Source organism: Oryx dammah, unplaced genomic scaffold (assembly GCF_014754425.2).
Source record: "Oryx dammah isolate SB20612 unplaced genomic scaffold, SCBI_Odam_1.1 HiC_scaffold_19, whole genome shotgun sequence".
Classification (NCBI taxonomy): Eukaryota; Metazoa; Chordata; class Mammalia; order Artiodactyla; family Bovidae; genus Oryx; species Oryx dammah.
The window spans coordinates 28,714,238-28,741,598 of NW_024070203.1; the positions used below are offsets into that span (position 1 = coordinate 28,714,238).

General features: G+C 38.3%; 1 protein-coding gene across 1 annotated transcript; it reads left to right on the top strand.

Annotated features, from left to right (window-relative positions):
- The first annotated feature begins 4,250 nt into the window (after window positions 1-4,250).
- Window positions 4,251-27,223, top strand: ZHX1 (zinc fingers and homeoboxes 1). Its single transcript, XM_040261873.1, has 4 exons — window positions 4,251-4,536; window positions 11,206-11,322; window positions 20,272-23,123; window positions 25,619-27,223. Exon 3 carries the CDS (start codon window positions 20,499-20,501, stop codon window positions 23,118-23,120), a length of 2,622 nt encoding a protein of 873 aa, XP_040117807.1. The 5' UTR covers window positions 4,251-4,536; window positions 11,206-11,322; window positions 20,272-20,498; the 3' UTR covers window positions 23,121-23,123; window positions 25,619-27,223.
- The last annotated feature ends 138 nt before the right edge of the window (window positions 27,224-27,361 follow it).

Sequence of the window (27,361 nt, forward strand, 5' to 3'; positions counted from 1 at the left end):
GTCTGGGATCTGAACAGAAGAGCATCTGACTTCCACCCCAGTGAATTCTCTCATATCCTGAGCACACTGTAGCCTGGCCAATGCAATACCTTCCTGCTGAAAAGCCCCATATGTAGCATCTTCATTAGATTGTGGGATTGGTCTGGGTTCAAAACCCAGTTTCCTTTGCAGATTACTGGGCATTATGTTAACTGCAAACAATACCAACTGCCTCACAGAGACACCAGGAAGGTAAAATGAAATAGTACATCTAAAGTGTCCACAGTTGGACTTCCCTGGTGGTCCCGTGGTTGAGAATCTGCCTGGCAGTACAGGGCACACGGATTCAATCCCTGGTCCAATAAGATTCTGCATGCCACAGGGCAGTTAAGCATATGTGCCACAACTACTGAGCCTGAGTCTAGAGCCCTCAAGCCACAGTTACTGAGCCCACGTGCTGCAACTGCTGAAGCCCATGAGCCTAGAGCCCAAGCTCCACAACAAGAGAAGCCACCACAGTAAGAAGCCCTTGCATCCCAACTACAGAGTAGCCCCCACTCGCTACAACTAGAGAACGCCTATGGACAGCAATGAAGACCTGGTGCAACCAAAATTAAATACATAAATAGAAAAAGAAAAGAGGAAAAATAAAACAGTGTCTAGAGTTTAGCAGGCCCTAAAGTTTCCTGGAAGATGGAAGTTTACAGTGGGTCCAAAATTTCTTGATAACTCAAATAGAGTTTTACTTTTCAGTGTTGATGTTCAACCAACTGACATTTTTAGGAATGGTTATCTCTTCTTAGAGATACTGACTTTTTATATACTTGTAACTCTTAGTTCTATAAGAATGCAGGACGTTTTTTCCCAATTTAAGCTTTTTTCTAGAGCAGTATTTCTCAAAGTAAAGTCTATAGGTCATTTACATAAGAGTCAGCAGCTGCCTGTCAAATGAAGATTCATGGCCTCATTCCAGACCTACAGAATGGGACATTACTGGGAGCAGGGTCTAGAATCTACATTTTAATCAAAGTTGCCCAATAATTTCAATGCATATTAAAGTTCCTCTGCTATGACTTTAAAAACAGGATGCATTACATTTTCTCACTGTAGTATTAGTTTCTGGGTGTTCCCTTGGGGTCACTTGTGTCCGAAGATTTTAGGTCAAAAAAGATACACTAGCACATTTTTCAGAAGTAGTGTTGACATGAACACTAACTTTGTGGTGGAAATAGAGTACACACCAATGAATGAACCAACCCAGATGACACCATGATTTTTCTAAGTGTATCAACATTTTACTCTTTGAAAAAATACTGGGAAATCAGTTTTTCCTGTGTTTCATTTTGTTTTTTGCTTTGCATTTATAATCTTTATATATGGACTTACACCAGATACAGAAATAGGGGAGCAGAATAGTGGAGAGGGCATTTACAAATATACTAACTTGTTTTTACTGTTGTTATCAGTAACATTATTATTTTCACAAAGCATTCTCTAATAGGAATAGGAGATGACTTGACCCTAAATGGACTTTGACAGTTTGTTCAGTCTGAACTACCTTCAAGTAGAAATGTTTTCGTTCACCTTTTGAAGTAGCCCTTAGAGGGAATCGTGGGAGTATTTTACTAGGGCTAAACTAAATTCTCAGGTTCCCCTAGCTCTAGGTAAAAGTTTGAAGTGTCTTGGTTTGATGTCTTTTTGGCCAATCTGTTTCATGGTATCATGTTTTTTTTAGAAGACTTTTTCGCCGAAAGTAGAAAAAGGAAAAATAATAACAGAAGGAAACTACTTCAAAAAGTAGTGTTGGAAGTCTGTTCCTCTTCAGATGACACCAGTGCTTAGAACTTTTGACTCAAAGCTCTTCATTTCCTACAAATACTTTTTTTCCACTGTTCCAAAGGTAGAAGAAGCTCTGAATGGCAAAAATTCTGTGCTTTTTAAAAACCTGCTGGATAACTTCTCATCTCTAAGAGTACTGAAGTTTTGTCATACCAGACTGTGTATAACAAATCACAAAACATATGCATAAAGAAATCTAGACTCTTCTAATTGTGCCAATCCATGGGTAAAAAACTTACTTCTGGAGCCACACAGCTGTTGAAATCAGTCATATTTACAATTTTTACAAATGAGTTTATTTTAATAAAAACAAGGTACTCTGTGAACACGATCTCTAAACAGATTTATGTGGGTTGGCACAATCTGCTATGCTAAACATATATTCATATTGCTTAGGTCTGCAACCAGTTTTTTCTTTTTTGAGTGATGATAACAGTCTTGCTTTGTACAAGGATACCAAATAATTGGCAGCAATTCAGCTAAGGAGACTGTTCTCAGCACTGAGCTATTGAAATTGTTTTCCTGGACAGAACTGCCCTCTGGGCATGGCCCTAAATTGGGAGAACTCTGGGCTGCTGGCACTACACAGTGAACCAGGCAGACAGCTTATAGAGAGAAGGTGACTATAAATTGATGCTAAAGAAGAGGGGGAGGAGGAGGAGCAGTGGGAGAGAAGAGAGAAGTGGGGGAAAGGGAGGGAGAGAGAGAGGGGGGAAGAGAGAGAGAAAGGTAAGATTTATATTCATTAATTCATACCCTTAAAGGGGGTCTCTTGATGTATTTCTCCTTGATCTTTCTGACTGCTCACCTTGCTTCATGTTTTTATGCTCAACGTTTTTTGCTTGGTTACTAAACTGTAATCTCCTTGAAGACAGAAACGTTACCTGATTCAGCTTTTCAGCTTCCACAGTGCCTGGCATACACTGGTACTCAAAAACCTAGTTGTTAAATGCTCAACAAAAGATGAATTTCCCTATCTGAAGCATTTCATTTCCTCAGATAAATCCTAAGCAGGTCTCGGGGGGCACAGTACTGCCCCCTAGGGGGCGTATTGAAATTTTGTGGGGGCATGTTTTGTATTACAGTTCTCATACTGGTACCAGGTTTTCCCACAGTGAAAAATATTTTCTGATTTTTATTGAAACTAGTATAACATTTTAAAATACATTACTTTTGCTTATTTCACCTTTATATTATTAGACCATTACAGTGGTTTCTTGTACATAGTTTACATGTCAATAAATTGAATTCCAGGAGAGTAATGTTAAATTTTTGTTTTGTTGCATACATGGTGTGGACTATGGCAGAATTGAATGCCTACTTTTACAAGATTAAGCTTTGCTTGCTTCTGCTTCCACAAGTTCTGGGGTTCTAAGATGAACCATATAAGTAAAAAGAAGCTGGTGTACATTGATTTCAACCATCAAGCTTTCGCTTTAAGCAACTGCATGTTTTGGGATTAATGTGGCTCAGCGGAGCGCTGCTGTCAAAGCACAGAGGGTCCAGGACTGGGGTGGCGGCGGGGAATGAACACTAAGCTACCAGAGAGTTCTCACACGTACTGGTCCGTGAATCTGAGCCGACTAGCTTGAGGGTGAGCCGTTTCTCTTTGCTTTGGTCTGTACTTTTCTCCATTTTAAAAATGATGTGGGGGGCGGAGGGAAGGAGGGAGGTGGGGAGGGGCCATTTTCCCCAAAGCCTGGGTCCCTCGCTGGGGGGCTTGTTCCCATTGAAGCTGTCGGGATTTGACGACCACAGCTTGAAAAGAAAGCCCTTCAGAAGAGTGACTCGTGAGAAGGCAAAGGAGGGCTTTCGAGAGCAGAGGGTGGCTTGGTCTTGAACGGCAGTTCCAAGTGAGGTTGAACCGAACTTTCGGTGTCCAACGGTGGAGGGGCGGCTTTTGGCCGAATAGGAGGCAAGTGGAGGCGGGGCGGCAATTGACAGGAGGTGGGGCTTCGGGCTAGAATCAAGAAGGGTCTCAGGAAGGCGGGGCTTCTATTGACAGTGGGTGGGGCTCCCGCCGAAAGGGGCGGGGCTTGTGGTAATATTGCCACCAAATGGAGCTCTTGATTACAAGGGGCGTTTCTCGCGATCCAGCGGTGACACTAGGAAGGCGGAGCGCCCAGGGGGCGGGGCCACAACTGGCAGAAGGCGAGGTGCCTTCTGGATTGACCTGAATGAAGACCAGGATTCTGCCAATAGCAGGCGGAGCTATCACCGGCAAGGGGGCGGGGCCGCTTCAAGACCTGGGGAAGGCGGGGCTTCTGTTGACAGAGGGTGGAGCTTCCGTAGACGGGGGCGTGGTTTCTGTTGACAGAGGGGCGGGGCGGCTCCCTACCTCCCGCCGTGCGCCAATCCCGGGGGCAGAGACTGGGTCGAACCCCAGGGGAGCAGCAGGGTCCCAGGGTAGAGAGCCAGGCGCGGAGCGGGGTGGGGGCGCGCGGAGGGTGCGCGCGCGGGAGGGCCCCGCCTCGGCCGGCTCTTCCCCTCCCCCTCCCGCCCCCGGTCGGCTGCTGGGGCGCGCGCCTCGCCTCGCACCCCCACCCCCGACTCTCTGCGCTCCGCCGGGTCCGCCGCGCTGCCGAAGCCGTGAGCCGGCCCACCGAGCGGTTCCGGGTATAGGGTTCACAGGTCAGAGTTGACTCCCTGAAAAGTGCAGCCGGTTTGAAATGCAAGATGGCGGCGGCGGGGCTCTGAGAGGCGCGGCGGCTCCTGCAGGTAGCGGCCCGAGCGGGCTCCGCGACGAGCGGCCCAGGGAGTCCGGGGCTACGGGTGGGAACCAGCAGCGCAGAGCTCGCGGCCGGCGAGGCGGGCCGGGAAGGCGAGCGGCACGCGAGCAGGACGGAGGAGGGCGGCCCCGGGGCAGAGCCCCCGGGGGGCTGAGCGCGCTCAGCGCGGCGGATGGCAGGACGGACCAGCGCGGGGCGTCCGAGGGGCAAGGACCGGGCCTGCCTGGGCCGGGATTGCCGTCGGGGGACAGACCTCGAGCTTCCTTTGCGTTCTCGAGGTCTTTGCGGCCGTGGAAGGAGCTGGGGGTGGGCTCTGTAAGGAAAAATCTCAGCCCGCCTGCCTACGAGAGGACTGAGCAACTTGGGATTGAGTGAGAACGGGGTCTCCTTAGAAGGCGGGCAGGCGCCGCAGGAATGGACCGCGCCAGCAGTGTTGAGGATCCTAGGGGAGGGAGATCGGGAGTCCTGACCTGCTGGGGCCTGTGGCCTCGTAGGGACTCATTCTCCCTGAGAGGAGAGATTCTCTTGCTGGAGCTGAGCGCACTGGCATTGGGGTTGGAGGCAAAAAAAAACCCTTCGGGGAGAGGCTGTACCCCACTTCAGAGAAGGCTGGGCACCCATTTCAGGGCAAGACTCAGAGTTGAGTCCTTAGCTATATTATGTTTTGAAGAAGCCCTGGGACTTAAGGAGAAGTTGATGAAAGAGAATGGAAATGTTATCCGTCCCTTTCAGGAGGGAGACTGGGAAGCTGACCAGGGGCTGCTGCGAGCCTTAGGGCCTGAAGGGAACAAGCTCCTGACCTTTGCGGGGAATGAGAGGCTAGGAAAGAGCTCTGAGAGGAAGGGGGTCAAATGGCAGGAAAGAAGAGCCCTGGTGGATGCCCTTTCCCTGTGTATTTACACCAAAGTTCTAGAGGAAGGGACTTAAAATTCTTTGTTCCAATACATCCCTACCCATCTCTCTGAGGGTAACAGGGAAAAGCAGAACCCCGAGAAGAAAAAGGTTCCGTTGCATATCCTTAGTTTAGGTTAGGGAAGGATCAAACTCTCTGGCAGGGCTTCAGTGAGAGATTCGGGATAGGAGGATTAAGAAGCAGGAAAGGGGATGGATAGAGGAGGGATGTGGGGATTGGGCAGAGCAGGAATGCCACAGCGCTTTTCTGTCATCTCACTCCAGCTGTAAAGAAAAACATGAGAAGGGGCTCATCTTTGCTGGGAGAAAACATGTCTGGAACACTACTGATAGAGAATTTGTATGTAACATGTGTTTAAGTCGGGATTCCATGTAACGTGAAAGGAAGAAGCAGTTCTTTTGGAGAGTGAGAGTTTATCTGAAAAGGGAAAATCACAGGATTGAGAAACAGAGTGGTTCCCAGTGAGGGAGGGAGAAGCAGCTTCATCCCAGGAACAGTGACTATTTTGTTGGGTTGGAGTGTTTGTGTGTGCCTAACCTGCAGGCACGCACCTCAAGATTCGCTGGTATTGGTTATTGTTTCTCAGTCTTTGTCTGAAAGCTTTAACTTATATGGTGCTGTGCGAATTATCCTTGCTTCTGAAAAATTATCCTGAAAAAGTCGTTTGTTTTTATGCCAGTTGGTGAGGGTGACGGCATTTGGTTTTAACAGGGATATTGACCCTAGCACATTCTTAGATTTAAAAAAAAAAATGTCTTGAGTAGCAGTTCTGACTCTTGATTTTAAGCAAAAGAAATGTAAGTGCTGCCAGAAACAGTAATGTAGTGCTGTTGTAACAGGATGTAAAAGAAAAAAGGGCTTTCATGAGTATTTTTTTCTCTGTTTTTCCCCCCTTCCTCTAAGCATTTTAGGGCTAAGCAGACTAATTTTGTGCAAAGTAAGTTGTAAGAAACCTTGGGTCCTTTCATTATAGAATTGATAGTGTTTCATTTATCAGTAACTCTTTGTAGAGGAATCTCTTCAGATGGTTTCTTTAGTGATAGGATTAAAATCAGAAAAAAGAATTTTAAGATTTCTTGAACCATTCTAGTATTTTTAAAAGAGCTTTAACATCTTCAATAGAAATGTTTTTAAAAACACCTTTTAAGTATAAACTAGTTTAGAGCTGCTCATTTAGAACATTATTATTCATGTGTGCTGTTCTTTGGTTTCCCCAAGGTGCATGTAGGTCTAGTTTTATATTCAGTTCTGAACAGATTAGGCTGGGTGAACCAGAAAGGCATTGCTGCCAGATGGTTTCAAAATATGGTAAGGCTGAAAACATAAATGTTCCTGTGCTGGTGAGCTCTCCTTAGTAGACGTCACTCCAGTCCAGTGAGTTGATTATCTCACTGGACTGGAGGACAGTTCATGAATGATGTCCAACTATTTCACCTTTAATGATACTTCTAAGTTCTTTTTTTCAATAAATGTGAATTAAGTTTTACAGTTCTTTATGTTGTTTTGTTGTTATTTTGGGGGGAGGGGTTACAGTTCTTTTGTTAGTAGGTGAGGTGGCTCACTTTGGAGCTTTCTTCCCTATTATATTTTACATTGCGACTGAAAGGAGCTATTATGACATACTATACATTTTCTTTCTTGTAATGTTAAATTGGCACAAAAATGTGATATTTGGGACCTAGTTTGCTTTCAGTTATTGCTTTATACTTAAATAGAAGTACTCCTAAAATTACTAAAATGATTTCAAGTGTAGCTTAGGAAATAACCTTTTTATGTACATTACAGCATTATGGATTTGGACTCAAAAGACTTCTTATTTGAATATTAACAGTGTAGAAATTTCAGTGCCTAAGCTAGTTTTTAATCTAATCGTATTCAGTCAATTCAGGGAGATGTCCAGAAATATCTATTGCACTGTTTGTAGTAATAGTCAGTATGGCACATTAATTTGTATGTTTAAATTTTTTCTGACTTAAAATCCTCTTAAATCATTCTGTGTAATTTCAAAAGTAACTTGAATTACATTTATTTGAAGGAAAAAAGCTATGGTACTAGCCTTTAATCCTTAATATTATTGTATCCTGTTGCTCAAATATAGTCATAGTGGTAAGTAACAAGATTTGTATGACTGAAGCTGCTGATTTAGATTACCAATCAGGATATACACATTTGCATTTATATTTTGGAGTTTTGTATTTTATACAGTTAATTTATTTTTAAAGCAAATACTTAGGTAAGTTTTTATGTAGGTTGCCAGGTTTTGGTCTTAAAGGATACTTGATCTTTGCAGTTTATATAATCAGTATCCTGTAATGTATTTAAAAGTTATAAACATGGTCTTATGTACCTTTGGTCTAAACAAATAAGTGATGTACTTTGGAAAAAGAAGTATGTGTGAGCAAATTAAGAATGACATTTATTCAAGGGAGTCAAAATTGAATAAATCATTTTTTATGCAGGATTTTTGTTTTCAGCTTTGAAATTTAGATTTAAAAATCATATTATCAAACCTTATCTAAAAAATTAAAACATTAAGGTAGATATATCATATAGATATTTATCATTTAAAATGAAATAACTTTGTCATTAAATTTTAGTGATTTAATATTTCTCTTAGTATTTCTGGCTCCCTTTTTCCCCTTCCTAAAGGTCTTTCTTTTTTTTTGTTGTTGTGAAGAATGAAAGGACATAGGAGTATTCTGATATTTCTAAGCACTTCACTAATAATTATGTTTTTCTTCTCTACTAAGTTTATTCCCTTTACCTTTGAATATTGTAAAAAAAAAAAAAAAGAAAGTTTGTTAAAACTTGGCTGGACTTGTACTATACTTGGGGGGGGGTGAAAAAAGAACCATTTCTCTTTTTACTATGTTAAGATTATTTATATCAAAAGCTTGTTCGTTCTATGAAACACCCCTTAAATGTGTCATATATTAATGATTCGTCTTGAGGCTTAGATTAGAGAAAATATGTGTATGTTGGGGTTGGAGGCATAAATTATGATTGATCAATGTCTACCTGTTAAAGCCAGCTTATTCTAACACTGCTTAATGTGCCCAAAGCTATGAAATGGAAAATAAAATTTTGTGGACTTTGTTTCAGCATTTAGGAAATTGTGTGTATGTGTGATGAGAACTCTTAGGATTCAGTCTTTTGACAACTTTAATATACATACAAGAGTGTTAATTATATCTATCATGTTATACAGTATATCCTTAGTACTTACTTCATGGCTCAGCAGGTAAAGAATACACCCATAATGCAGGAGCACAGAAGATGGGGGTTCGATCCCTGAGTCAGGAAGATCCCCTGGAGAAAGAAATGGCAACCCACTCCAGTACTCTTTGCTGGAGAATTCCGTGGACAGAGGAGCCTGACAGGCTACAGTCCATGGAATCGAAAAGAGTAAGACACGACTGAGTACATGGCACATTTTAAAACTTCAAGATTGTAGATTTTGACCACCTTTATCCAATTCCCCTCCCTGAGTTCCCTACCCTGACTCAACAACCACAAATCTGATCTTTTTTTCTATGGTTTTGTTTGTTTTTTGAAGTATAACTGACCCAGAGCACTATGCCAATCTCCAAATTTAGCAAAACTGAAACAAAGACTTTCTTTGTTATATAACTCAAAAGTTATTACCCTAAATAAGAGTCATAAAAAGTCTAATTTGTAGGTATACCATGTGCCAGCAAATATTCCAAGCACTTTACATGTATTATTCCTTTCAATGCCTACAGCACCCCTATTAAGTAGATAATATCATTACTCCCATTTTACAGATAAGGGGGCTATGCCACAGAGAGGCTAAGTGGCTTATCCAAGATCACACAGCTGGTAAGTGACAGAACTGGGATTTGAATCCATGCACTCTGATTCCAAAGCCCAAATCCTTCACATTTATTTCCTGTCCATCCGCTCCTGCCAAAATAACCAATCTGTTTTATTACATAATGTATATGGTCAAGATGACTTCTTTAATTTTTGAAGTTTAATCCCAAATTTTAAAAAGATACTTTGAATTAGAGAGGTGTCCTAAAGTAATCCCAGTATCAGAAACTGAAGAAACATCAGGTAAGTATGCTTTTCATCCAGAAATACTGAGAAACTCGTTTGTTGATTCTCTGCTTGCAGTGTGCATGTCTTGGCAGCTCTTCTCAGTAGACTCGTTTGGTAAAACATCTTGCCATTACTGTGTGATTTAAGAACGGATTCAAATAGGTTATCAATTTCCTATAATATGATTAACAATTCATTTTGGACAGTAACCTCCCTACTTTTGGCAGCTGTTTCCTACCCTTTCTTCTAGTCCACATCCTGTAGATGGCTGGCTAAGGAGTGTCCGAGCAAGGAGACACCAGGAAATGACATTGTAGATCCTAGGCTACCAACAGCACAGGATTGCTCCACTGGGCCCACCAAGAAAATGCTCTTTTGCTTTTCATTGAAAAGAGTGTAACTGTTCAGCCTAAGCTTTAACTTACCCTACGAGTATTTTACTAAAGGACTGGTGTGTTTACATAATTTCTTATCTTAAAAGGGCTCTTCATAAAGTTGTGTGTCATAATAGCAGGAATCAAAAAGAAAAGGTACTGAGGGAAATCACCCTACCTAATATTCATCCACTGTGGTTTACAGAACTTCAGGGCTTAAAGAACAATAACAAAAATCCTTCAACTCTTCCAAAGCATGATTTACTGTTATTTAATATGACAAACAATGATAGTTTTTATTTAATTCTCCTGATTGGTTTACCTACTCTGAGTATTACCACAGCATTTTTAGACACAAATCTGAATTTTCAGAGAATGATTTTTAGTTTGTACCATGTAATGTTTCATAATGCGCTGATTGAAAAACCATTTAGCAGTAACTTTCTTGCAAAAACAAACACCAGTCATTGTATCAGATATACCATATGTTTAGGAGTGGGGTACCACTAGTTTATTTAAGTAGTATTGGCTTGTTCCCAGCATTAATGATCCATTCCACTTATTACATAGTAAATTAGGATACAAATATAAGCCTAGTGAGACTTATACATAAACATATAAACACACAACTTCTCCTACCTCTTAGTTTAACTAAGTTGTCTTTCATAACTTGTGTGGTACTAATTTTTTACAATTCTCAATTTCTTTATCTCAGCTTTCATATTATACCCTGCATATAGTCACATTTTGAAATTTTTTTTCACATTTTGAAAATCTATATTGAAATTGTGACTTGGTTATTTTATAAACCAGTCCATTCTAAAGGAGATCAGTCCTGGGTGTTCTTTGGAAGGAATGATGCTAAAGCTGAAACTCCAGTACTTTGGCCACCTCATGCAAAGAGTTGACTCATTGGAAAAGACTCTGATGCTGGGAGGGATTGGGGGCAGGAGGAGAAGGGGATGACAGAGGATGAGATGGCTGGATGGCATCACCGACTCAATGGACGTGAGTTTGAGTGAACTCCGGGAGTTGGTGATGGACAGGGAGGCCTGGTGTGCTGCAATTCATGGGGTCGCAAAGAGTCGGACACGACTGAGCGACTGAACTGAACTGAAAGATACTTTTAAGTTTTCAGTTTCACATATCTTACTGAGTTTGGCATTTTGATGATTCTTTTAAAATTTCTATGAGGAAATTAATTTTTTAAAGTTATATTTACTTTTTAAAAACCAAGGCATAGGATTAAAGTTTCCTAATAAGACTGAATCATATCTAGAATAGTCAAGTGATATTACTTTTTTTGTAGGTGATGGCAGATAGGTGCTTTGGACCTGTTGGTAATGATGGCCTGAGCTAAACACCTCCTACTTTGAAGGGACACCCTTCCGTGTCAAAGAACAGAATGGGGAGGAAACTGTGGCAGGTATGTGTTCCATCCTTCTGTTGTGGTAAAACTTGGAGACAGAATGTGCCCAGCTAATATAGTGATACTATATTTGGCTAAAGTCTTAAAAGATTTCCTTTAAAAAGCAGCAGATATATTCTTAACTCTTTTTTAAGAAATGTACTTTCAAACTTTTAAAAATGTAGGAGGAGTATTGGCTGGTTTAATTTGAAAGGAAACAGCATCACACTTCTTAATAAATCTTTGTGGTATATTTAGAAGTGATTTTTCAATTAACATTTGCTGAAATCCATTGTGTATCAGGCACTGGACCTGTGGTAATCACAGTGGTAAACCAGACAAATGAAGGTCAGGAGGGTAGAGACCTTTCGTGTAGGGAAATTTATCTAGAAATTTTACTGTTCTTTCTCTATATCCAGAAAAATGCTTCAAGACTTCAAGAACAGTTCCTGAAAACACATTTGCAGTATACAGATCTCTAATAATAGTTAATTACAATGATAAAATTTAAGATATTAATAATTAAATACTTTGATATAGGTTAAGCATACCACTATTTAAATATATTTGTACATAATTACTTTTATATTTTACTTACTTGATATAAATTGGCTTTTTGAGAAGCATTAGATTTCATACTATGCTACTGAAATACTTATACTTTAGTCCAGTTATTGCAGATGATTCCAGAAAGTACTAGGAAAGATTCCATAACTATTAATGCAGTGGTTCACTTTCATTTTTGTGTTTTTTACAAGTTGATATTACCAGTACGAATTACTATTATCCTTCAAATTGAATTATTGTATCCAGAGTAAAATAGGTAGCAGTTACTTTATTTTGCGAATGGGAAAGATAATGGACAGATGAATGACTTTTCAGCCTTTCAGTGATAATGTCACTTGGAATCAAGAATAGCATTCTTGTGTTAGACTTCTGTGAAAGATTTAATACACTACCTTGAGACAAGTAGGGGGAAATTACTTTCAGCCTAAAATAACTTTTGGATCATATCCACAAACTTTAATAATAAAGATATTTCATTATATGACTAGTTTGTGTTTCATCATCAAATTATGTTACATACTTACCTACATGCCAGCAGAAGGTATATCACCAGGATGTTAGTGGCCTAAAGATCTTTCAAAAAAACATTTCACTCCTCAAATCTGGGGTCAGAGCTTGCCTGGAGAAATCTGTCCAACTTAAAGGCTTTTAATCTTTAGCAGCATTAAAGTCAGCTTTCTCAGGTAGAAAAAACAGGTAGAGAGGATAGAGTTTCTAAGCCTCTAAGCTTCAATTAGTATTAGCAAAGGGATCTTCTGAAATTAGATTATCTTTGGCCACAGTTTCTTAGATGTTGTTACTTGAATCACATTCACTCCTGTCTGTATTCACCTCAATACTTGAATTTGTATTATCTTGAGACCATTTTTGGCAATTTTATTGAAACTTGTCTCTCAGGTAATGATTCCAGCTTACAGTAATTTTTACAAACTCTTGTTGTGGGTACAAATTTGGGTTGTCAGATTTCTCACTTAATTTTTTTTAAGAACTTGACTGTTGTTTCTAAATATTTTAACATTAATGCTTTGAAAAATGCCTCTACTATGTAAAGACCAAAAAAATTGTAATTAAGAAAAGTATCCTCTTGGATACCTTTTTAAAGAAAAGTGGTAGATATCCTTGCTTTCATTTGGATTCATTATTCTTTGTTCCTACTATTATTTCAGGCATTCTGTGATTTTGGTAGATTTGTAACTTTTAGTTTGAATACAAACACGTAGAAGTAAGTATTTTCAGCTGGCTAAACAGAACTCTGACTCACAGAGGGAGAAGTGAAACTAAATTGAAAGCAGAGTCCTAAGAGTTCTCAGTGTATGTACGAATACAGATTTCAAAGGATTCTCAGTTTGTGTATTTTAGCGGCCTTAAAAACGGTTTATTTAGTTGGTAGTAGGTCAAAACTAACATGATACTTAGAAATTATAGTTATCTTCTAAAATCTTCTAAATGTTCTTATTTGACCCAGAATTGGCATAAAAAACAAAGTCTGTTTTTCTAAACATAAAATCTTACCAAAATAACATGCTTTTGTGGCTAACTAGGCCAATAAACTGTTAATCATTTAATTTAAAGTACAAGACAGCCAAAAAATAGAGGCCTAGAAATTCAGTGTAGCTATGGCCCTGTATAATTGTAAAATTTTTAATGACTTTTTTTTTGTGTGCTAAGCATACAGTTCAAAACAATCCATTAACTTTTTAGAGTGTATTACATTGAGAACCTGTTTTTAAGTCTCTTTTAAAATATAGAACATCATTAAAATATAGTTTTCTCTTATAGAGAAATAATGGTTCTAAGTTCAGATTTGCACTTGTCTATCTTTATAAGAAGTATGCCATTTTCTCCTGAATTCCACCACAGAACTAATTCTTTGAAATGAATCTATCACCCTTGTTTTGTTTCTATATAGTCTATAAATTTAGATGTATACTATTCATACATAAAACTGATTTGTTACAATAGAATTACAGGTAAATTGGTGAATATTCATTGAACATCCATTGCTATATTTTAATAAACAGAGTGTATTATATGAGAATGTTTTTGAGCACGTTTTAATATTTTAATGACTAAAGTAATTTTGTTAGTAAGGATTTTACCAGTGAAAACGAGCTCAGTTGTTTTGTGTAGCTCCTCAGTAAATGAGTGCTTAATCAAGGAAAATTGTGTGCTGTAATACAAAATATAGATATATTTTAAAGCTTTTTTCCCCCAACAAATATTAATAGGCACTGTGTTTGGCCCTGGGGGTATAGTGAAGAGCTAAACAGACATTCTTACCGATCCTGTAAGAAGAACTACTTTTAGCACTGCCCCAAAGTTTTATACTGTGATGAAATAAATTTTGTTTCCATTAAATGCTTTTCTGCAGGGAAAATTTGATGTAATTCATGAATTAAGAATCATGAATTGATTAAGGGGCATCTGACCTTCAGGAGAAGAGCCGGTACACAGAACCATGGAAATTGGCTTGGCCTAAATCTATTCTCTGGAGACTAGGGGTGCTCTTGCGGACTCTTAGAACCAGTCTGATTTCTCTACCATGGGACAGCAGCCCTCCACAATGTCTAGAATATACCTGAATGCTATACATACTCAGAGATTCCTCCTCCCTCTGAAAAAACGTTTAGGTAGCATGTGTTTTTGCTTTAAAAACAGAAAGTAAATTTTGTTTCCAGCTTGAGACAAATGACCACAAAAATAGTTTAGCCTATTTGCAATTTTAAGGCCTTGAAGCTATTGTTTTGTTTTGTTTTTAGAATATTTACTCATTTATTTGGCTGCTCCCAGTCTTGTAGGATCTTTAGTTGTGGCATGTGGGATCTATTTCCCTGACCAGGGATCGAACCTGGGCCCCCTGTGTTGGGAACATGGAGTCTTAGCCACTGGACCACCAAGGAAGTCCCTGTTTGTTGTATTTTGTAATCAAGCAATGTCATAACACTATTAAAGAAAACGTAAATACCACACACACCATGAAAATTTCACCCATAATCTCATGTGAAATTTTCATTTTTTAATGTTTTCATCTAGTCTTTGTCCACCATGCATATATATTCTCCCATAGTTATTTTATAGTCAGTATGCAGATTTTGTTCTGATTATTAAAAATTTAATAGTAAATGGATACTTTGCCATATTCTTTACTTTTTGAATATCATTTTTAATGGCAGTATATTTTTTAACATCTTTCTCTACTGAAAGGTTAACTGAAAATGGTGTTCAAACATAATTATATTTACAGTGCTATATGCATATAGTACATAATTTTTTTCTTTTATGGGCAGATTTCACTTTAATTATGTTTTAACTGCAGAGCCACCTAGGTCCTCAGTTGTGCAACTGGACTCTAACCCTCTTTTACAGGTAAATAGTACAAGGTTTCCCAAATTGATTTTAAGCTGTTTTGAGTTGACCTTCAAAGAGAGGATGCCTATCAGCTAATAGTGGTTTCTGTATGGCAGTTTTCCTGTCCCAGCCCCATTACACCGTAATGAGATGTATTGAAACCGCGTCATGGCAGTTCTTACTCTGCATTTTTACCCCTTTTGCTTTTACATTCACTTTGTGTGCCTTGTTGTCTGATTAAGCTGCATGAGAGATAGAAAGAAAGAGAATAATAGTATATAAATGGTACTTATTCATTCCCCAAATAATTTCTCAGGGACTGGAACATAGCATTAATTAGGCACCTACTGTATACTAGTGTGTGTGAAGCATTTTTATTTGATCAGTTTCTGAGATGGGATACCTCTGTTTATTTTCTCCAAGGCAGCCTTCTCTGCTTCGTTTCTAGAAGCCTCCTGTAATGTGCTTATATAGTTCCCAGTCCCTCTTCTCATTGCATTGATCATAGTCATTCTAAGTAATTGCTTCAGCCTGTTTTCCTTGTTAACAGCTAGAACCTGGCAGACCAGAGACTATCTGTCCTGGTGGCTGCTGTAATCCTAGTGCCCAACACAGCGCCTGGCACATGGTTGACCTTCAACAAGTAGTTGCTCAGTGGATTTGTTGAACTGAAGAATCTTGGTTTTGTAGATGAGAAAGCTGAGGTTGATATTGGGCAACTTTTCCAGTCACCTAACTACTGAGTACAGAGGAGACTCTAAAACCTGTGGTTTTAGCCTTTACCACAAAGCCTCTGTGAATTTATTCCCTTGGGTGGGTTTCTTCTTCCATGAAGAATGGGAAGATTGTACTGAGGTCCCTGCTTCCCCTCAAATTATGACTATAAAATAAGGACCACGAGGCTGCCTTTATTTGTGCTTTGATTTATTTTTAGGTTGTATACATAATAATAGAATTGAGCCATGGGGCCAAATCTTGAGGCACCTTTGGAAATTCTCAGTCTCCCTTTAGAAATATGTTAAATAATGTACTGATTATGGTTTTGTTAGCAAAAGATGGGCAGCTTTAGGAGGAAAGAGGAAAGAGTATTTCCCACGTCTATGTAGTTGCGTATAGAAGTAACCCAGGTTGAGACAACTTAGGATACCCAAGATAATCAGATTTTTAGTCTTTTACATTACTGAGGATTTTTTTAAAGCCTTTCTTTTAAGTAATTTATTTATAGTTTTAAAATTATACATTTAATGTAAAATTTTAAAGTAAATTTAATTTATAATTTAAAATTTCTAAATTCCTCAAAAACCAATGCTTTCAAAGGGAAAAAGCACAGCTGTATGTATATATCATTAGGTTATAATATATGCATATTTTATTATTTTCATGATTTTAGAAAAAATACTCTGAAAATTGTATATCTGTTTCAGTTCTTACAAACTGACCTTTCTAAGCTAGTGAGCTATAAGGAAAAGAAATAAAAGTAACAACTTGGTAGCATATTCCTATATTTATACTAGATAGGATGAAAAGTAAGTTTAACCCAAGAGCTACAAAACCAGAATAATAAAAGTATCTTAGCTCCTCAAGTTTCTTGTCTGTATCTCTTATTAGTAGGGGCTACTCTATTCTATCCCAGGGTGCTCCAAGCCTGTCTTTTACAGTGAAACAGCCTAAAAGTACACATTAAATTCACTTTAGGTATCACATTTCATGGCTTAGCACTGGCAAGCTGAGGGTTTATGATGAAACTATTTATGTTTTTAAAGCAAAGGCTTCAAACACATCTCAGAACCCATCAGAGGTGAAAGCAGGGATTGTGGGGTCCATGGGATGGGATCAGGAGTTAGTTTAGCTTCTCTACTTCTCTAATCAGATAGCTATATTCTTTAATCAGTTTTATACTTGGGCTCCTCATAGAATATTGTTTGAAGAAAGGGCTTTCTTTCTTATAACAAAAGTTTCAAAACCACCACTTCAAGAAATACAGTTTCAAGAAAAACTCCTCCATTAAGACTTTTAGCTTTTAATATACCCCATCTAAATATCATCTAAGGTTCTAGGAGAGTAAGTCAGAAAACAGCTTACTACCCTGCCTTTCCGTAGTTCTCCTTAACTGTCAGAAATGTGGGTGATGCTCATTTGTTACTCTTCCACTTACTTAAAGCTATTTAAAGAAATCCTTGTTTCTAATGAGAAAAAAAATGATCAAAAATAGTAGTGTACCCTATTAAATTGAATAGGAAAGATGGAATTATCTTAGTTTATAGCAGTTAGTCAAGAAATCATTTAAGTCTCAGTGATAGATTTATGTTCCCTTAGAAATCAAAGATTTTTTAATAGAAAAAACAACACTTTTAAAAACTAACTTTTTTTTGGAGTATAAGGCTTCTCTGGTGTCTCAGTGGTGAAGAATCCACCTGCAGCGCAGGAGACAGGGGTTCAGTCCCTGGGTTGGAAAGATCCCCTGGAGGAGAATATGGCAATCCACTCCAATATTCTTGCCTGGGAAATCCCATGGACAGAGGAGCCTGGCGGGCTACAGTCCATAGGGTTGTAGGAGAGTTGGATACCACTTAGCAACTAAACAACAATAGTTTCTTCACAATGTTGTGTTAGTTTCTATGGTACAGCAAAGTGTATCAGCCATACATATACATATATCCCTCTTTTTTGGATTTCTTTCCCATTTAGGTCACCACAGAGTACTGAGTGGAGTTCTCTGTGCTGTATAGTATGCTCATTAGCTATATATTTTATACATAATATCAATAGTGTATATTTATCAAGCCCAATTTCCCAATCCATCCTACACCTGCCAACAATGACAGTTTTGAGAGTGGGTTTTGGACTGTTGATATTACTATTATTACTAAACTGATGCTCTTTATTTTGTAATACGGGAAATCAGAGAACAAGAGACAATTAGTCCAACTTTCTGTCTGTTGCTTGGATGCATCAAATGGAAATGTAGTATGATCTGAATAATCCTAGTGAAAAGGATCTTACCACCTTCAAAGGTGCAGGATATTCTCTCTTTGGACAGCTCTGTTTCCTAAAAATGTTTCTCCTTTTACTGAGTCATGGAGACCTAGTTTTGCTTTATAATCATTGACATAAACTTTTTCTCCTCAGTTCAGCTAGGACAAGGACTATGTTAGCAAATGAAAATAGTTCCTTTGTGGTAGAAAATAAGTGATACTATTTATTGTATTCATTTTCATTTGTTTTAAACTTTAGAAGCACACCAACTTTAACTGATTTAGCATCAAAAGTTTAACTATTTTGGGTGCAAAAGTATTAAAATGTATTTATATGAAAAAATTTCTCTTTTTCTTGATGATTCAACGTTTTTCTTGTGAATTTTAGCTTTGTTCTCTATAGTGATGCCTTTAGGGCATTTTGAGTTTTATAGGACTCTTTTTCTGTTCTTTCTGGTTCAGGTTGGAGGTAGCATTTTGGCGGAGTGGGGAGGGGGCCATGCCACTCGGCTTGCAGGATCTTAGTTCCCCAACCAGGGGTTGAACCTAAGCCATGACAGTGAAAGCACTGAATCCTAACACTAGACCACTAGGGAACCCTATTTCAGGTTAGTAAGCTTTTAGTGAGTCCTTACTGCCAGGCTTCTTTTTCCTTTTTTTTTAATCAAAGATTTATTGTTTGTTTATGGCTGCCCTGGGTCTTTGTTGCTGCGTGCAGGCTTTCTCCAGTTGCAGTGTGTGGGCTTTTCATTGCAGCAGCTTCTCCTGGTGTGGAGCATGGGCTGTAGGCGCAAGGGCTTCTGTAGTTGTGGGCCCTGGGCTCTAGAGCACAGGCTCAGTAGTTGTGGTTCTCAGGCTTAGTTGTCCTGTGGTATGTGGGGTCTTCCAGGACCAGAGATTGAACCTGTGTCCCCTGCATTGGTAGGCAGGTTCTTTACCACTGAACCACCAGGGAAACCCCCTTCCAGGCTTCTGTATACCAAAGATACAGAAATGAATGAGAAGTCAGTCAAGACAACTGAGCTGAGAGAGCTAGATTGAAGGTATAAAGGAAACTGGCTCCATCCAGAGTTTCAGGAGCTTTGTTATGTCTCAGTAAAGCTATTCCTTTAAAAAAGAAAAAAAAAAAAAAAAAAGACTGGAGGTTTCACGACAGAAATGCAACATTCCTCTGGTACAATACAGTAAGTGATAGACTAGAAAATAAACTGGAAAGGAGGTTGGCCCAAGCTAAGGCTGATCTATAGGACAGATCTGAGAGATCGTCATACCCAGTGTGTGCACAAACAAGTGTCCATACACAAGGAATGGCCTGCATGGAGTCCCTAGAACAGCAATCATTTCTGCTCTGTGCCTAAGACATAAGGAAATAGGAGCCAGGAGAGAGATGGTAGAAAATTGAGGTTGCAGCCAAGCATGGAGGGAGCTACATGGGGCCTTAGAAGTCTGAACTTCATTCTTTCAGCATTAGGGACCCATTAGAAGCTTTGAGTCAGGAAACTGATATGATTAGACATGTTTTACAAATTCTGATAACATTGTGGAGAATGATGAAGATAATATTTCTGAAACCTTGATCATTAATATTCTACCTTTGCTGCTTTTGCCATACTTGGGCATCTTTTGGAATGGTAAGACAGACCAGGAGGAAGAACAGGGCATAACTGATGGACTGAACTCCTTATACACTTAGTGGTCATAGTTTTGAGGATCTGTGGCTGCTTTTTATAGTTTTAAAGTTCCTCCCCTGTTAACAGATTATCATTTCACATTGAGGGTGCCTGCCAAAGGAGACACTTTCTTCCCCTTCCCTTCTGATATATAGCCGGCGGGCTGAAAAATCCAAATACACACAAGCCTGCGGGCTGACCCATCAGGAACAGTACATGACCATCAGTGAGCTGGCTTGGAGACATCTATTTTGATCCTCTGAGAAATTTTTTTCTGGTTCTAGTTTTATTCTACATCTTTACAGCTGAGCTCTCCAACAACTTCATGTAAGTGAAATAGAGCTATAATTTGTTGAAAAGATCATAACCACTCATTTTAAAACATTTTTTAATTTATCTTAATATAGGTGATTGGAGTTGTGCTTCAAAATTTTCAGCAGTTCTGCAGTATTTTATTTGCCAACCATAAGCTCTTTACTTGATTGCACCATGAAAAAGCTGCTAATGAGACTCGTTGAGCACAAAGACAGACTTGAAGAACCAAAAGCCATTGTTTTCAAATGAAGGATACTGAACAGTTTTAAACCCCAATGCTTTTTAATCACCACTGAGATTTTCCCCCCATAACATCAGAATGGCAAGCAGGCGAAAATCTACAACACCCTGCATGGTCCTTGCCAGTGAACAGGATCCAGACCTCGAGTTGGTATCAGATTTGGACGAAGGTCCGCCTGTACTTACACCTATAGAAAACACCAGAACAGAGAGTGTCTCAAGTGATGAAGAAGTTCATGAGTCCATGGATTCTGACAATCAGCAAAATAAAAAAGTTGAAGGTGGCTATGAATGTAAATACTGTACTTTCCAAACTCCAGATCTAAATATGTTTACTTTTCATGTGGATTCAGAACATCCCAATGTAGTACTAAATTCATCCTATGTTTGTGTTGAATGCAATTTTCTTACCAAAAGGTATGATGCACTTTCTGAGCATAATCTGAAATATCACCCAGGAGAAGAGAGTTTTAAGTTGACTATGGTAAAACGAAATAACCAGACAATCTTTGAACAAACAATAAATGATCTGACTTTTGATGGTAGTTTTGTTAAGGAGGAGAATTCAGAGCAAGCTGAATCTACAGAAGTTTCTTCTTCAGGAATATCTATCAGTAAAACTCCTATCATGAAAATGATGAAAAATAAAGTGGAGAACAAACGGATTACAGTTCATCGTAATTCAACTGAGGACATTCCGGAAGAGAAAGAGAATGAAATCAAACCAGACCGTGAAGAAACTGTGGAAAATCCAAGCTCTTCAGCTTCTGAATCAAATGCAAGTACTTCTGTTGTAAACAGAATCCACCCACATGCTGCCAGCACGGTTGTGGCCCCGGCAGCAGTTCTTCCTGGGTTAGCACAGGTGATCACGGCAGTATCAGCTCAGCAGAATTCCAGTTTGATTCCCAAAGTCCTAATCCCTGTTAATAGCATTCCTACCTACAATGCTGCATTGGATAACAACCCCCTTTTGCTTAACACCTACAACAAATTCCCTTATCCCACAATGTCAGAGATAACTGTGCTTTCTGCTCAAGCAAAATATACAGAGGAACAGATCAAGATATGGTTTTCAGCCCAACGTCTAAAACACGGTGTTAGCTGGACTCCCGAGGAAGTAGAGGAGGCAAGGAGGAAACAATTCAATGGAACAGTACACACTGTACCTCAGACCATAACTGTCATTCCTACCCACATCTCCACGGGGAGTAATGGTTTACCATCCATCTTACAGACATGCCAAATAGTTGGCCAGCCGGGTCTGGTCCTCACACAAGTAGGTGGCACGAACACCTTGCCAGTAACGGCACCTATAGCCTTGACAGTGGCAGGGGTTCCAAATCAAACGAATGTACAGAAAAGTCAGGTCCCCGCTACTCAGCCAACCGCAGAAACCAAGCCAGCAACAGCAGCAGTCCCATCCTCTCAGCTGGTCAAACACGAAGCCACGTTGGCAAACCCTGATTCGTTTGGCATCCGGGCTAAAAAGACTAAAGAGCAGCTGGCAGAATTAAAAGTCAGCTACCTGAAGAATCAGTTTCCCCATGATGCTGAAATTATCAGACTGATGAAAATCACAGGACTGACCAAAGGAGAGATTAAAAAATGGTTTAGTGACACAAGGTACAACCAGAGAAATTCAAAGAGTAATCAGTGCTTACATCTCAACAATGACTCCTCTGCCACTATCATCATAGACTCGAGCGATGAAACCACAGAATCCCCAGCTGTTGTGACTTCACAGCAGAAACAGTCCTGGAATCCTTTTCCCGACTTTACTCCCCAGAAGTTTAAAGAGAAGACAGTGGAGCAGCTTCGTGCCCTGCAGGCAAGTTTTCTCAACAGCTCCGTACTTACAGAAGAAGAACTAAATAGGTTAAGAGCACAAACCAAACTCACCAGAAGGGAAATTGATGCTTGGTTTACAGAGAAGAAGAAATCTAAAGCTTTAAAGGAAGAGAAAGTGGAAGTAGAGGAAAGCAATGCAGGTAGTTCCAAAGAAGAAGCTGGAGAAACTTCTCCTGGAGATGAATCTAGTGCACCTAAGTCAGGGGGTGCTGGCAAGATATGTAAGAAAACACCCGAGCAGCTGCACATGCTTAAGAGTGCGTTTGTCCGAACACAGTGGCCGTCGCCAGAAGAGTATGACAAGCTGGCTGCAGAAAGCGGACTTGCTAGAACAGACATAGTTAGTTGGTTTGGGGACACCCGTTATGCTTGGAAAAATGGAAACTTAAAATGGTACTACTACTATCAAAGCGCCAATTCAAGTAGCATGAATGGTCTGTCTTCTCTTAGGAAAAGGGGGAGAGGGAGACCAAAAGGCAGGGGGAGAGGAAGACCTCGCGGGCGGCCCAGAGGAGGCAAGAGAGTGAACAACTGGGACCGGGGGCCGTCCCTCATCAAATTTAAAACTGGAACTGCAATACTTAAGGATTATTACCTGAAGCACAAATTTCTTAATGAGCAAGACCTCGATGAACTTGTTAACAGATCACATATGGGTTACGAGCAGGTCAGAGAATGGTTTGCCGAAAGACAGAGAAGATCAGAGTTAGGTATAGAATTATTTGAGGAAAACGAAGAGGAAGATGAAGTTATTGATGATCAGGAAGAGGAGGAAGAAGAAACAGATGACAGTGACACTTGGGAACCCCCACGACATGTGAAGCGGAAGCTTTCTAAATCAGATGACTGAAATGTAAGTTTTTAATCTGAGTGTATATTCACCGACCACATACATTTAGAACAGCCACCTAATATCTGTCATCTTCACCTTTGACAGTGTTTTTCTAAAATAGTTTCTCTGATGCCCAATAAGAGGGCTAGGTGCCATGAGTGTAGCCCAAGAGATACATGATTATCATGTGTAGCCTGATTTTATGTTGATTTTGTTTATTATATAGAGTTTAATGTTGCCTGAATTATTTATTTTTTATGTGAAATGTTTTTTTGCTTTGTTTTAAGGGAAAGTTAGCCATTCTCCAAGAAGGAAGACTGGTGGCGGGTTGGAGATAACTAAAATGTATATATTTCTTGCAAGCCTCCTTCACTAAAGCTTCACTTTTTGCTTATTTAAGGAAATAATTAAAAAATGAAAACTAAAAAGAGGGGGGAAGTATACTGAAGGAAAGACTTATCACAGGGGTGAGAATTGCTCAGTTTTAGGGAACTAGGTGAAAATGGGTATCTTTTTTAATGTTTTATTGCCCCCAAACTATCAGATTTTTAACTAGAGTTTAAAATGCTTTATGTGTTAAAATTACTCAATATTTTTCTATTGAAAGCCAAAGATCTGTTTTAAGCAATATATAATTTCATGTTCACTTAGGTGGCATCTGTCTTTGAAAACCGTGATATAAATTGTTTTAGAGATCAGTGGTAAATAACAGATTTGATATTAACTCAGTTGCCTAAAATGTCTTTTCATTACTTAATGTAAAACAAACCTGCCACCAGCAAAAGCACATCAGTAAGTTAAAAATATCTCTCTGTAGGCATAAAAGTGCAAGAAAATGTGCTTTAAATTTGAAAGGTTTGGCACGTTCCTTGAATCTTAATTCTATTATAGATTGGATTAATTAAAATTTCACTGTAGCTGCAAATCAGATACCTGATTTGGAATTAGAATTTCAATTCTGAATACTTTCAGAATTCAGTAGCATAGTTTGTTTCTTTTCTGCTCTCTGGTTTGGCGTGTTCTAGGTTAAGTCTATACTTCTTAAAAAATAGTGTAGTTGTCATGAAGTATTTTGATCTGTCCATCAGTAGTCCAAAAGCATCTTGTTGACAGAAATCATTACAGTATTTTCAAACAGCAGGGGAGGGAAAAAAGACCCTCCTCATATAAACATATTTACTTATTTCCATAGCTTTTTTCATCTCTACCCCATCCTCTACTTTTATGCTCTATTCTGCATAGAATTTCATTAATTTCCCCACACCTTCCTTCATGGTTTTATTTATTTTAACAGTTATTTATAGAGAGCTTAATAAGTACCAGGCACTATTCTTATTGCTTAGCAGTCTTTTTCCAGATTTTCTTTCATTAATAGTTTTTTTTTCAGACAGAAGAATGCACATATTTTAGAATGAATCTCATTCCAAGTTTTAGAGCGTAAATGTATCCTTATGAGTCACAGGAAGTTAAGCAGTCTTGTATGGCTATATCCTGATACACCGACCTCCATTTCCTTACGTCAGAAACCTTCAGGACAGGCTTGCTTCTAACACAGATGCAGAAAATATTTTTAACAGGCTTTTTTTATTGCTAAACATAAGAATGTACACTCAGCCAAGATTACATCAACAGATTTGTTGTTGCAGTGAATTGTTGTTGTTGTGTTGTAGTAACCTCTGTGGTGATTTTGGAGGGAGTTAGAATCTTATTCTAAAAATAATGTGAACTTTTTTCTACAGCGTAGTTTGACGTTACTTTTAAGTTTGTGGATGGTTCTTAAATTATATATGAATATGCTAATGAACACTATGATCAGAAGATTCACACAAAGCCATGGTTTTCAAAAAAGTTGTATAATGTACATTTACCTGACTTTTGTGGTACATACATTGGCATGCCCTGCTTTTAAAATATGCAGAAGTCTAAAACTATAAAACCCATTAATCAGCAAGTTATCATTGGCTTAACAAAATAATTTTTCATCTTATGAAATGATACACCATAAATTTCATTTAAATACTTCTTCATTTAAGTATGGTTTATTTACAAATAAAGGTAATCAAAACCTTTCCAAAATAGTTACAGGGAAAAGGGGTAAATATATATCTCTTTTGCACAAGCTAGCCCTGTATATAAACAGAAAAGAATGTTTTCTGTTAGATTTAGAGTCTTTAGATTTCATAGTCTGTTTATTATAAATATAGTACTTATTTTACTAACCCTATAGTAAATAGGATTTACTATATATTATATCACATATATTATAATCCTATGCATTTTTTTAATAAAAAAATGAAAAATGTCTATATGCAAAACATATACACTGGAGTTGCACAGAAAATCTACTGCATTATATGTTAATAAATACATGTGGCAAGTGATCTCAGGATTAATAAGCGAATACAGAGGATGCATTTTAATGGCTAATTTATGTCATTTTTGTTCCTAAAAGTGGAAAATGTTAAAATATGGTTATCTTTAAAAGATTAGTTTTTTATTATGTTTTTCTTTTATAGCTGCCTAAAACGTTGGAGGAGAATCAATTCTTCAACTCCAGATGTCTGATTTACTGTGAATGGCCCAATCTTTGATGACATTGAAAACGTTTGGGGGCATATACAATCTCAAAAACTAGGATCCAATACCCAAAAGAAATGGAATTCAGTGTTGTGCCAAAGTTAAACTACTGCAAATGGCAGAAGTCCTGCAATGTACATAGAACACTAATTAAAAAAACAACTTGTAAAAATTCAGATTTTAATACAGTACATTTTTATTCTGATATGATAGAGACATTCTGATTCTTAGACTTTCTGAGGGAGTTTAATGACCACTAGAGCTTGTCCTCATATTTTTTTCAGCTTAATACTGTATGTCTCATAAGATGGGCCTTATTGCCTGTATTCTTTGATATGTGATTAAGCCTATAGCTTTCAGTGACCAAACATTTTACAGAGTAGAAATTGTTAGAAGCAGGAAAAAGAAAAATCTGATTTATTTCTATGTCTCATTTATCAGGCCCTGCACTAAGATTAAGAGTTGTGCATGGGTTTATATAATTTCAATGTAAGTAAAAAACTATTGACACATGTTGGAGCAAAGAGGTTTTGTGGTATCATTGGCGCTTAATGATTTGACCTTTCATTGAACACATTCATGGATACCACTATTACTACTTGTAATACTCCGTTACTGTTTTTCATTAGAAACTGAATTAGCTTTTTTTAAAACTGAACATAATCAGTACTGAAGAAGGGAAAGAAACTGGCATAGGAATTTCAAGAGGGTGAAACTCTGAAATAAACGTTGTACCAAAAATGTGAAAAGGAATCATGTAGTAAATATTAACTTACTCTTTTCTTACAATCATAGAGAAATCAGAAATGTTTGTACAGGTGTCAGATCAGAGCTTTCAAAAATTATCTTTCGGTGAAATTCTACTGTGTGTAACAGTTTCAGTGAATAAAGAAAAAAAAATTCTAAACTGATCAGAATGAGTTAAAACTTAGCTCTTCACTTATGAATTATGGGAGTGTTAACTGTTAACTCTTGCCATTTCAGGAGACTGAAAGTTCCTCCTAACTCATAAACTTTGTAAAGACCGGTGCTGTTCATTCGTGTTGAGAAGGATCCTTTTCTTTGTGACTATAGGACCATTTTTCAAAATGTGCTTTCTTCATAGAAGAAATGTTCAGTTTCATTAGCTTTGGATTTTAAGATGTTTTTCTGAATGACCAGATGTAGTGGGCTTGGCCAGTTTATTTTACCTAATTTAATGAATAATAAATATTAAGCTCTTGTTTTTACCTTAATGTTTTGTCAGCTAATGAAAATGTTATGAAAAAGCCTTGACTATGCATGCTGCTTTCATTTTTATAAACTTTTCATTTTTAACTATAGCTTTATTAGTAATTCCAAAATGCTGCAATTTAGCTGATTTCTTCACTCAGACAGCTGGCTTTGTGGGTGGCTTTTTCATACTACTGTTAACTTTTTAAAGAGAAGCAATGTAAAGACTGTAACAATTTAATGCACTAAACTGTTCTTTCTTTTACATGTTTAAAAACTTCTTAAAGCACTCTGTATTATAAAGATTAAATTGCTCCCTTTTTTAAACCATTGCCAATGTGGTCTGAGTTTTGTTTGATAATAATTTAATGTTTTCAAAATTTGAAATGTCAAGTATTGGAAATGAAACCTTTGAATATATTTATATTATGTTTCCCTTGCAATATGTAAATTTTTATAGCTGTAAATAG